We start from the raw sequence: 12507 nt of genomic DNA, 5'->3' as shown, positions 1-12507 counted from the left end.
AGAACCACAGTAGGAGCAATAAAAAATTACCCACAGAGACATGCAAACAGCCAATATGCAAAAGATGATAAACTACAAATACAGAATAACAAATTTAAACAAGCAAACAAGCAAATAAATAATAAATAAATAGATAGACAATAAACAAACAAACAAACAAACAAATAAATAAATAAATAAATAGCTAGATAGATAAATAGATAAATAATTAACGCAGGGTACATGAGTTGTTGTCCTTGAGAGTGAGTTCATACATTGTGGAATCAGTTCTGTGTTGAGGTGAGTGAAGTTATCCACACTGGTTCAGGAGGCTGATGGTTGGAAGGTAATAACCGTCCCTGTCTGTACTCAAGTAGTCCTTGTGAAAACCAAGCTGGGCATCGGTGAGTAACAATTACCTTTATTTGTCACATGTACTCTACATCGAAACGTACATTGAAGTGAATTGTTTGTGTCAAATCAAAATCAGTGAGGATTGAACTGGGGGCAGCCAGCAAGTGTTATAATTCTTCTGGTGCCAACATAGCTTACTAACCCTAACCTGTATTTATTTGGAATGTTAGAGGAAACCAGAGCACCCAGAAGAAATCTGCATGGTCGTGGAAAGAACATGCAAACTCCTTACAGACAGTGGTGGGAATCGAACCCAGATCAGTGATTGTTGGTGCTGTAAAACAACTGCGCTCACTACTGCATTATTTTGATTAAGAATGATGATTGGATTTCTTTGAGAAGACAAGCCCATTTACTTCCAAAATATTTTCTATTATCAGCTTCTGTATGGCAATTTTCATTCAAACATGATTCCTCCTAGAAAGCTTTACGTCAGTAAATGAGATTACTAAGTGACAAGGAAAAAAAGGAAAGGGGAAAGTGGAAGTTCAGTGTAAAATCTAATTGCATAACAGCCAGGAGTGTCCACCTTATTAAGTACCCCTGTCCACCTGCTTGTTAATGCAAATATCTAATCAGCCAACAATGTAACAGCAACTCAATACATAAACACATGCAGACATGGTCAAGAAGTTCCATTGTTGCTCAGACCAAACATCAGAATGGGGAAGAAATGTAATCTAAGTAACTTTGACCGTGGAATGACTGCTGGTGCCAGATGGGGTGGTTTGAGTATCTCAGAAACTGCTGATCTCCTGGGATTTTTCATGTACAACAGTCTCTAGAGTAGAGGTTCACAACCTGGGTTCTATAGACCCCTTGGTTAATGGCTCCAGGGGAAAAAAAAAGGTTGTGAACCCTTGCTCTAGAGTTTACAGAGATTGGTATGAAAAACTAAAAAAAAATTGCAGCGAACAGCATGAAAATGCCTTGTTAATGAGAGAGATCTGAGGAGAATGATCAAACTAGTTTAAGATGTCAGGAAGGTGACAGTAACTCAAATAACCACATGTTACAACAATGGTGTGCAGAAGAACTTGTTGAACCTTGAAGTGGAGCAGAAGACCATGAACATACACTCAGTAGTACTTGATTAGGTACAGGAGGTGGGCCACTGAATGTATATGGTATATAAATAGTAATGGAGGGGGTGGTTTGGTGAATCCCTCATCACAGATTTTAAATCACATACTCAGCCAGTGGGCAGATTGGAAATGACTTTAAGTATGAAAAAGACTACACTTTTGGCATAAAGTTATTAGTTGCATCAGCTCAGGTACCTGTATTGCGTTAAAAGATTCATCTTATGTTGTCAATATTTATTATTATTATTTGTATTTGCAAAGTTTGGTGTCTTTTACATATCTTGTTTGTGTGAGGTCTTTCATTGATTCTATTGTGTATCTTGGTGTTTACTGTGAAATTCCACAAGAAAATGAATCTCGGGGTTGTACATGATGTGAAGAACTTTGATAATAAATTCACTTTGAACTTTGAATTTTAATCATTCCCACAAGGGAAACTGTTAAGTATAAGATCAAATGTAACTAATTTCATCCCTCTACTACACCTTTCTTTTTCCAATGTTAAGACCGCATTAAAAATGAAAGTTGTTGACTAACTTAAGAAAAATATCTCTAAGAGGCACTTACTTGACTCAATTGATGCCAGTTCATTGATGGCATTTGTTAGGAGGTCCACTGTTGCATTTTTCTTCCGAATAACTGCAGCTACGTGGTTCCTGGTCTCATAAAGAGCACCATCTATAAGGGATTAAGTGACACTAAATTAAAAGGGAATCACAAGATCTTCTTAAGCTAGCCCAAGTATTCTCTCAAACATTTGTCTCAATTTCTCTTCTTAGCATTGCATTATACAGAACACAACCAAGCTTTTTTATCCACTGGCAATTTTCATTTGGGAGCCTTACTTCCAATGTCCAGCAGGCAAAACTCTTCAATTCACTTCTTAAGAGTGAAACTGGAACATGTCATTAAATCTATGCCATGTGGTCATTGCAAGCCTTAACAGAACGATTGGGGAACTGCTCTATCGAGCACTTCGGCTCCATTTCCCTTATATTCAGTCTGTGTAGCCCCCAACCTGACGGCGTGAATATTGATTCCTCCTTCCAGTAAAAAAAAATACCCTCCCCATCCCTTCTTCTCTATTCCCTAATCTGGGCCTTTTACCTCTTCTCACCTTCCTATCATCTCACTCTGGGTCCCTCCTTCCCATTCTCCTATAGTCCACTCTTCCCTCCTATCAGATTCCTTCTTCTCCAGCCCTTTACCTTTCCTACCCAATTGGCTTCACCTATCATCCTTTCCCTCCACCGACCTTTTTCTCTTCCTCTCCAGTCCTAAAAAAGGATCTTGGCCCGAAACGTCGCATGCTTATTCATTTCCATAGATGCTGCCTGACCTGCAGAGTTCTTCGAGCATTTTGTGTGTGTTGCTTAAGATATAGGAATTCATGAGGCCTAGCCCTTTAGATATGGGGGTTCCTGAGGCCTAGTCTCTGAGCTCGATTAAACTTTGATCAGCTGTTTTTCTTTTGCTTTTAGCTGGATCTGGTGGAGGGGAAGTTGGGGGACGGAGTGGTTCGAGTGAATTGATGTAAAGGCAGTAATTGATAACATATCCAACAACACAAATCACTCTGGGAAGTGCACTGTTGTGAGGTGAAAAGATCTAGAAATAATCCGTTGTTGTGTTTTCAGGCAGAATTTATTTTTAATCATAAGGCACAGGAATAAACAGCACTATGTGAGCTCATTTCTAGGCAATTAACATCAACTATTACTGCCCTTTTCACATGGCTTGGATGGGTGTGAAAGTATCAGTTAAACAGCCATAATAAAATGACCGTTGAGTCAAGGCACTTAGTATATTTTTTCCTTGTAGAAGTTCTGATTTGAGTGTTGCATCTGAATTTCAACTTGTTCATTGATTGTGAAATTGAAAGGGTTCAGAGAAGGTTCATGAAAAAGATTCCAGGATTGAAAGGCTTGTCATATCAGGAGTGTTTGATTGTGCTGGGCCTGTACTCACTGGAGTTCAGTAGAATGAGGGGGGATCTCATTGAAACTTATCAAATGTTGAAAGGCCTGGATTGAATAGATTTGGAGAGGACATTTCTTATGGTGGGGGAGTCTAAGATCAGAAAATAGAGATATCCATTTAGAACAGAGATGAGGAGGAATTTCTTTAGCCAGAACGTGGTGAATCTGGGGAAATCGTTGCCACAGCAGCTGTGGAGGCCAAGTCATTGGTTATATTTAAGGCAGAGATTGATAGATTCTTGATTAGTCAGGGAATGAACGAGGAGAAGACTGGAGCCAGGGGATGAGAGGGAAATGAATCAGTCATGATGAAATGGCGGAGCAGACTCGATGGGTCAAATGGCCAAATTCTACTCCTACATCTTATGGTCTTATGGAATGAACTGTCTCGATATGAACCATCATCAAAACACATCAATTAGGAAAGTGGACAATGAATGTGGACCCTTTACCCTGGTGTCTCATAAATGGACTAATTATTGAAGTAAACTCTTGCAGGGAGGGAAATTTTAAGCTGCAAAGATGGATGCTAACCTGCCATCTAATGAGATCCCATGGAAAGCACATCTTTCCCTCCCCCCCACTTTCTGCTTTCCACAGAGATCACTCCCTATGTGACTCCCTGCTTCACTTACACCCCCCCACCGCCCACTGATCTCCCTCCTGACACTTATCCTTACAAGACGAACAAGTGTCACATCTGCCCTTGCACCTCCTCCCTCACTACCATTCAGGGCCTGAAACAGCCCTTCCAGGTGAGGCGACTCTTCATCTGTTAGTCTGTTGAGGTCATCTATTATATATGGTGCTCCAGGCGTGGCCTGCTGTATATCGGCGAGACCTGACGCAGATTGGGAGACCGCTTCGCCAAGCACCTACACTCTGTCCACCAGAAAAAGCAGGATCTCCCAGTGGCCACCCATTTTAATTCCACTTCCCATTCCCATTCCAATATGTCAGTCCATGGCCTCCTCTACTGCAGCGATAAGGCCACACTCAGATTGGAGGAGCAACACCTTATATCCTGTCTGGATAGTCTCCAACCTGATGGCATGAACATCGACTTCTCGAACTTCCAGTAACGCCCCTCCACCCTCGCCTTCACCATTTCCCTCTGTCACCTTACCTACCCATCACCTCCCTCTGATACTCCTCCCCCTTCCCTTTCTTCCATGGCTTTCTGTCCTCTCCTATTAGATTCCACTTTTTCCAGCCCTTTCTCTTTCACCGATCAACTTCTAAGCTCTTTACATACCCCCACCCCTCCCACTCCCCCAGTTTCACCTGTCACCTACTACCTGGTATTTCTTCCTCCCCTTCTCCCGGCTTCTTACTCTGACCTCATCTTTTTTCTCCAATCCTAATGAAGAGTGTTGGCCTGAAACTCTTTTCCATAGATGCTGCCTGATCTGCTGAGTTCCTCCAGCATTTTGTACGTGTTGCTGGGATTTCCAGCATCTGCAGATTTTCTCTTGTTTGTGAGAGAGGTGGGTCCTCATGCCTCATTCAGCTGTTTATAAGCCTGGAAGCATCTTCATTCCTCACACCATATAGCCTCCCAATGTCACATCCATTTCCACCTTCTCCAACTCCCATCTGTCTCCCACAGTCACCGTCCTGCCGAAGGGTCTCGGCCAAAACGTCAACTATAGTTTTTTCCATAGATGCTGCCTGGTCTGCTGAGTTCCTCCAGCATTTTGAGTGTGTTCTCACAATCACATTCGTTCTCACCTCTGCCACCAACAATTCCCTCCCTCATTAAAAACAGCCTGTTTTGGAAAATGGAGAGGTCTGAATCAGGAAAGGTCAAAGAATGCATTGAGAGTCTCAAAAGTGCACTCCTATTCAGAGTGAACGCACTTACCATCTTCCATGGTTTCAGCCAAATCATTTACTTTGTTCAAAAGGTCTTCACTGATGTTTCTGTGCCATGTGCTCTGTGTTTGAATTCCTTCGACAGCCTGTAAACAATCATAATTACATGCTTAATATATTCAAAAACCTTCCCCTCCTTGGCCAGAAAGATTTCAATCAACAGCAGTTATCAAATAAAAGTAATTCCATGGAATAACATAACACAATAGGCTGGAATTTTCTGGCCGATTGTTAGTTGTGCACTGCTGCCTTATAAATTCAGTTCCCTTCTTAGATGCTGTTTGGCTTACAGAGTCCCCCATTTATGTATTGCTGAAGATTTCCTGTCTTTTGTGTCTCTCTTACTAATTTGCAACTTTTACTGTTTATCTGATGTAGATTCAAGAAGGTTCAGATTCATTTATTGAACGAATGTACATTGTAGATATATGACGTATACAGGAAATGCGATGCTTTTTGTTAAAAACCAACTTTAACTCAGGATGACAGGTATACGGGCACCAACATAGCATGCCTACAATGAAGGAGGATCATTCATAACCGCATTGGAAAAGGAGCACATTCACAACTCCTGTTCCTTTTTCATGTCTCTGTCCCCGTGTCCCATAAGGAGCACAAAGAGAATCTGGCAGTATAGCACAGATGCCAGATGTACTGTAGGTTTTGGCAGGTAATTTTCTTTTGGCAGGAATTTTCTTGCAATTTGGCATTTATATACTGATCCATCAAACATCTACAACCTTGGGTTTGTATTTAACTCTGGTTAGGCCACACTTGGAGTACTGTGTCCAGTTCTGCTCGCCTCACTATAGGAAGGATGTGGAAGCATTGGAAAGGGTACAGAGGAGATTTACCAGGATGCTGCCTGGTTTAGAGAGTATGCATTATGATCAGAGATTAAGGGAGCTAGGGCTTTACTCTTTGGAGAGAAGGAGGATGAGAGGAGACATGATAGAGGTGTACAAGATAATAAGAGGAATAGATAGAGTGGATAGCCAGCACCTCTTCCCCAGGGCACCACTGCTCAATACAAGAGGACATGGCTTTAAGGTAAGGGGTGGGAAGTTCAAGGGGGATATTAGAGGAAGGTTTTTTACTCAGAGAGTGGTTGGTGCGTGGAATGCACTGCCTGAGTCAGTGGTGGAGGCAGATACACTAGTGAAGTTTAAGAGACTACTAGACAGGTTTATGGAGGAATTTAAGGTGGGAGCTCATATGGGAGGCAGGGTTTGAGGGTCGGCACAACATTGTGGGCCGAAGGGCCTGTAATGTGCTGTACTATTCTATGTTCTATGTTCTATGATTGTCACCCAATCATTGACAACCTGAGTGACAAGGGCCCCTTGCAAAACAAAAGAGAAACAGAGCATGAAATTGGTAGATTACTTTGCCTGTTGAAAGACAGTATCCTCAATGGTGCAACACTACTTCAGTCAAATTTTCATCAAAGTCATGCTCTTAAGAGTGAATCTATGACCTTTTGACTCAGTGGTGCTTGCAATAAGCCAAGGGCAATGGCTTTCCTATGATTTAATATGGTTTACAAATTATTTAGCTCTGCTGAAACATCAGAAACACATCAGAGGAATTTAAGTCAAATCTTTTAAATGCCAGTCCTTCATCTGAAGAGGTTTTAAGCAAAAACAGTTGACTGAAGGTACTGCAAGATTAAAAATTGGCCGCAAAACATAAATAGTATGCATAAAAATACTTTTGTCTATTTTAAGTGACTCTCTAATTAAACTCTAACTTTAATATTATGTATTCAATCTTTCTGGTCAGTTTATTGTGCATAGACCATAAGACATAGGAGCAAGATTAAGCCATTTGGCCCATCAAGTCTGTTCTGCCATTCCATCATGGCTAAGGTATGTATTCAGATGATAAGTGAACTATGTATTAAACATATGCACCATTTTGGTCGCTGATCAACATTAGGACAACATGAACCAGCTTTAGAAGACTTCAGAATTCTTCTTCTTCTTACAGAAACATCTGCATGATGCTAAGCTAGGGCACATCATCAGTGATGTACTTTTTACCGCCTTCGTTATTCAAAAAAACATCTGAATATTGAAACAGATGTTGAGATCACCACTGTGCATTTACTTTATTCATTAGTTGACAGGAAAATGACTTGTATTTTGCTTGTTTGGTCTTGACTTGCAACAGACACTCCATCAAAGGACTATCATTCTTTTGATGTAATTTTCATGTGGGAAAGGACATCATCCTGGGCCACTACAATGTTTCATTCACCAACCTGGAACCCTGGTGTCTCCAGGTACGGCCACTTGCATCTGCACCTGGTATGTTGTGATAGGATGGTATGGTAGTGTCGTGGCTAGTACAACACTTTACAGTACAGGTGATCCGGGTTGAATTCCCATCACTGCCTGTAAGGAGTTTGTACGTTCTCCCTGCGACCACATGGGCTTCCTCCAGGTGCTCCACTTTCCTCCCACAGTCCAAAGACCTACTGGTTGGTAGGTTAATTAGTCATTGTAAAATTGTCCCATGATTGTAAGGAGTTTGTATGTTCTACTTGTAACCATGTGCATTTCCTCCGGGTGCTCCAGTTTCCTAACACATTCCATATGGGTTCGCAGGTCACATGGGTGTAATTGGTCTCTCTTCCCGCCATCACAGACATTTACACCACACACTGCATCCACAAAGCAAACAGCATTATGAAGGACCCCACGCACCCCTCATACAAACTCTTCTCCCTCCTGCCATCTGGAAAAAGGCACCGAAGCATTCGGGCTCTCACGACCAGACTATGTAACAGTTTCTTCCCCCAAGTCATCAGACTCCTTAATACCCACAGCCTGGACTGACACCAACCTACTGCCCTCTACAGTGCCTATTGTCTTGTTTATTATTTATTGTAATGCCTGCACTGTTTTGTGCACTTTATGCAGTCCTGGATAGGTCTGTAGTCTCGTGTAGTTTTTGTGTTTTTTCTTACGTAGTCTCGTGTAGTTTTTGTGTTTTTTCTTACGTAGTTCAGTGTAGTTTTTGTATTGTTTCATGTAGCACGATGGTCCTGGAAAAAGTTGTCTCGTTTTTACTATGTTCTGTACCAGCAGCTATGGTTGAAATGACAATAAAAAGTGACTTGACTTGACTTGACTTGATTAGGCTAGAATCAAAATTGAAAGTTGCTGGGTGGCAAGGGTCGATACTCTGTGCTGGATCTCAATAAATAATGTCCCACATTATTCCTTTCCTGAAAGAAATCCTCAGCATTCAAATAAAGTTGTTGCATTCTGTGGCAAAAACCGAATCTGAGTTATTACAGGTTTTATTCCAATGCTGACCACTCCTCTACACACTAAGCAATGAGTTCTTGTCTGAAATTGTCCCCTTATGATCTCCTAGCTTGCTGAGGTTGCCCATGAGGAGCGCAATGATTTGTGGTGAGCTGTTCCCTCACAGACCCAGAGACCCGGGTTCAATTCCGGCCTGTGTGAAAGTTGTACGTATTCCTCAGAATGCGTGGGTTTCCTCCAGTCTCACAATCCAAACATGTGAAGGTTGGCAGGCTCACCGGCAAATGTAAGTTTCTCCAAGTGTACAGGCAAGTGGCAGAATCAGTGGGGGAGAGGAGGGTTCGTTAATGGGAATGTTGGGACCCGATAAAATAAGATTAATACAAGGTTGGAGTAAATAGTCAGAGCACGTGTGGTGGATCATAGGGTCAGCTTTCACGCCGAGTTTCGCTGTAACTCTGACGCGAGTTTTATTTATTTTTATTTTGTTTTAGAGATACATCATGGTGACAGGCCCTCCTTCACGGCCCGACGAGCTCACGCTGCCCAATTACACCCATGTGACCTGCGAACCCATATGGAATGTGTTAGGAAAACGGAGCACCCAGAGGAAATGCATGTGGTTACGGGTAGCACATACAGACAGTGGTGAAATTCAAACCAGGGTACTGGCTCTGTAACAGTCACATTCTAACCATTACACTACCGTGCCAGTCCCAGCAATGTGACCAACCAGATCTTAATGCTCTACTCCCACTCTGCCTGTAAGCTTTTATCAGCTTCAGTTTCACCACTTGCTCATCTTCAGTAATTCCCCCTGCACTCTCAGCTCTGTTGATCAGGTTGTTTAAAATATATGGTTATACTTGTCTTTGAGAGGTAATGAAAGTTGTAAGACCATAAGACCGAGGAGCAGAATTAGACAGCTCTGCCATTCTTTCATGACTGATTTATTATCCCTCTCAACCCCATTCTCCCTGAAACCTTCGACATTTGGACTAATCAAGAACCTCTTAACCTCCACTTTAAATATACCCAATGACTTGGCCTCCACAGCCGTCATAAAGTCATAGAGCCATAGAGAAGTACAGCACAGAGACTGGCCCTTTGGCCCAGCCAGCTCTTGCTGAACTATTCAAACTGTCTACTCCCATTGGCCAGCACCAGGACCATAGCCCTACCATCTATGTACCTACCCAGACATAAGATTTAAGAAATAGGAGCAGGAGTAGGCCATCTGGCCCACTGAGCCTGCTCTGCCATTCAATAAGGTCATGGCAGTTTGGCCATGGATTCATCTCCGCCTGCTCCAGGTGTGGCCTCACCAGTACCCTGTACAGTTGCAGCATAACCTCCCTGCTCTTAAATTCAATGGCTCCCTTGCACACTTTCCATCCATGCTGGGTTGAGCGTCGAGCTAGCAACTCAGCCCTGTAAAACTAAGAAAGCCTGCTAAAAAACGCTGTCATGAATGCATCCCGATAACTCCACTCGGAGTTCAGGGGTTTCTTCTTCTTTTCTTAAATTCAATCCCTCACAACCAGTTTGAATTTCTCATACAAATGGAGGGTGAAATAGTTCGATCTAAAACCAGTGTATTATGCATAAACAATGGAGAATACAATGGGATGAGGGAGGGTTTGGCTGGGGTAGATTGGTAACACAGTCGAGAAGGTGGAACAGTTGAGGAACAGTGGAACACTTTCATAGAGATTTTTCACAGTGCTAGAGCCAGCCTTAGATAACCAAGGAAATAAAAGAAGGCATCAAGCTAAAAGCTCGTGCATACAAAGTCACCAAGAGTAGTGGGAAACTGGAAGATTGGAAAACTTTTAACAGCAAATAAGATGGCAGAATATAGTATTAATGGTAAGACTCTTGGCAGTGTGGAGGATCAGAGGGATCTTGGGGTCCGAGTCCATAGGACACTCAAAGCAGCTGCGCAGGTTGACTCTGTGGTTGAGAAGGTATTCGGTGGATTGGCCTTCATCAATCATGGAATTGAACTTAGGAGTTGAGAGGTAATGTTGCAGCTATTTAGGACCCTGGTCAGATTCCACTTGGAGTACTGTGCTCATCTCTGGTCGCCTCACTACAGGAATGATGTGGAAACCATAGAAAGGGTGCAGAGGAGATTTACAAGGGTGTTGCCTGGATTGGGGAGCATGTCGTATGAAAACAGGTTGAGTGAACTCGGACTTTTCTCCTTGGAGCGACGGAGGATAAGAGGTGACCTGATGAGAGGCATTGATCGTGTGGATAGTCAGAGGCTTTTTCCCAAGGATGAAATGATTGCCACTGGTTTAAGGTGCTGGGGAGTAGGTACAGAGGAGATGTCAGGGGTAAGTTTTTTTATGCAGAGCGTGGTGAGTGCGTGGAATGGGCTGCCGGCAACAGTGGTGGAGGTGGAAACGATAGGGTCTTTTAAGAGACTTTTGGATAGGTACTTGGAGCTTAGAAAAATAGAGGGCTCTAGGTAAGCTTAGTAATTTCTAAGGTAGGGACATGTTCGGCACAACTTTGTGGGCCGAAGGGCCTGTATTGCGCTGTAGGTTTTCTACGTTTTCTATGATGGGGTTAGACAAGGTGGAGAGATTGAGTCACTTGGGACTGTATTCACTGGAATTCAGTATAATGAGAGGAGATCTTATAGAAGCATATACAATTATGAAAGGGATAGATAAGATAGAGGCAGGAAAGTTGTTTCCACTGGTAAGTGAGACTGGAACTAGTGAGACTAGGGCAAGTCATCGGGAATATTTAACGCAGAGGCTGATAGATCCTTGATTAGTCAGAGCATGAAGGGATACAGGGAGAGGCAGGAGATTGGGGCTGAGAGGGAAAATGAATCAGTCAGGATGAAATGTCAGAGCAAACTCAATAGGCCAATGGCCTAATTCTGCTCCTATATCTTATGGTCTTATGGCCAAACTTCCCTTAAATGTTGAAATCGAGTGTACATGTCCCACTTGCACTGCCAGCTCCACACTATCATGACACTTTGAAGAAGTTTCCCCCCATGTTCCCTTTAACCTATTCACCTTTCACCCTTAACCCATGACTACTAGTTGTAGTCCCACCCAACCTCAGTGGAAAAAAGCATGCTTGCATTTACTCTATCTATACACCTCTTAATTTTAAAACATCCATCAAATATCCTCTCAATCTTTTACATTCCAAGGAATAAAGTTCTAACCTTGTCAATCTTTCCTCCAGACCTGACAACGTCCTCGTAAATTTTCTCCGTACTCTTTCAACCTTATTTACATCTTTCCTGTGGCAATTAATTCCTCAGATTCACTACCCTCTAGCTAATGTAATTCCTCATTATCTCTGTTCTAAAGAGACGTCTTTTTCTTCTGAGGCTGTGCCCTCTGATCCAAGTACTACAGGAAACATCCCCTCCACGTCCATGCTATCTATGCTTTTAATAGTAGACAGTTTTCAATGAGATCCCCCACATTCTTTTAAACTCTAGCTAGGCCCAGAGCTATCAAATACTCCTTAACCTTTCATTCCTGGGAATTATTCTCTTGAACCTCTTCTGGACTGTCTCCAAAGCCAATACATCCTTTCTTAGATAAGAGGCCCAAGATTGCTCGCAATACTCCAGGTGTGGTCTGACCAATGTCTTACAAAGCCTCAGCTACTTGTACAGCATACAGTCCTAGCTTGCTTAGGAGATATGACCACAATTTCTATTTCTAATTACAATTTCTTCAGTGTTTTTTTATGAGATAAAAAACAGAAACACTTACATCCTCAGCTCTCTGTGCAGCACTGAGCAGAGTAGCTGCATTCTTCTCAGCTTCTGCCACATATTGGACAATATTCTCATAGACATTTGAAGCATCTATCGCTTTCTGGACAATACCATTTGTGTCTATACTTTTTAAGATA

The 12507-nt window shown here is 42.4% G+C and overlaps 1 protein-coding gene across 1 annotated transcript in view; it reads right to left on the bottom strand.

Annotated features, from left to right (window-relative positions):
• The window catches only part of lama4 (laminin, alpha 4), a 203573-nt gene that overhangs the window by 88780 nt on the left and 102286 nt on the right, over positions 1–12507 (bottom strand). Inside the window, exons 16-18 of the mRNA XM_063033697.1 lie at positions 12366–12507; positions 5322–5418; positions 2046–2156 (exon numbers count right to left, since the gene is read on the bottom strand). Coding sequence (XP_062889767.1) covers positions 2046–2156; positions 5322–5418; positions 12366–12507 — 350 coding nt within the window. The remainder of the gene's footprint in view (positions 1–2045; positions 2157–5321; positions 5419–12365) is intronic.

Source organism: Mobula hypostoma, chromosome 2, assembly GCF_963921235.1.
Source record: "Mobula hypostoma chromosome 2, sMobHyp1.1, whole genome shotgun sequence".
Taxonomy (NCBI): domain Eukaryota; kingdom Metazoa; phylum Chordata; class Chondrichthyes; order Myliobatiformes; family Myliobatidae; genus Mobula; species Mobula hypostoma.
This window is presented reverse-complemented; position numbering and strand designations above follow the sequence as displayed.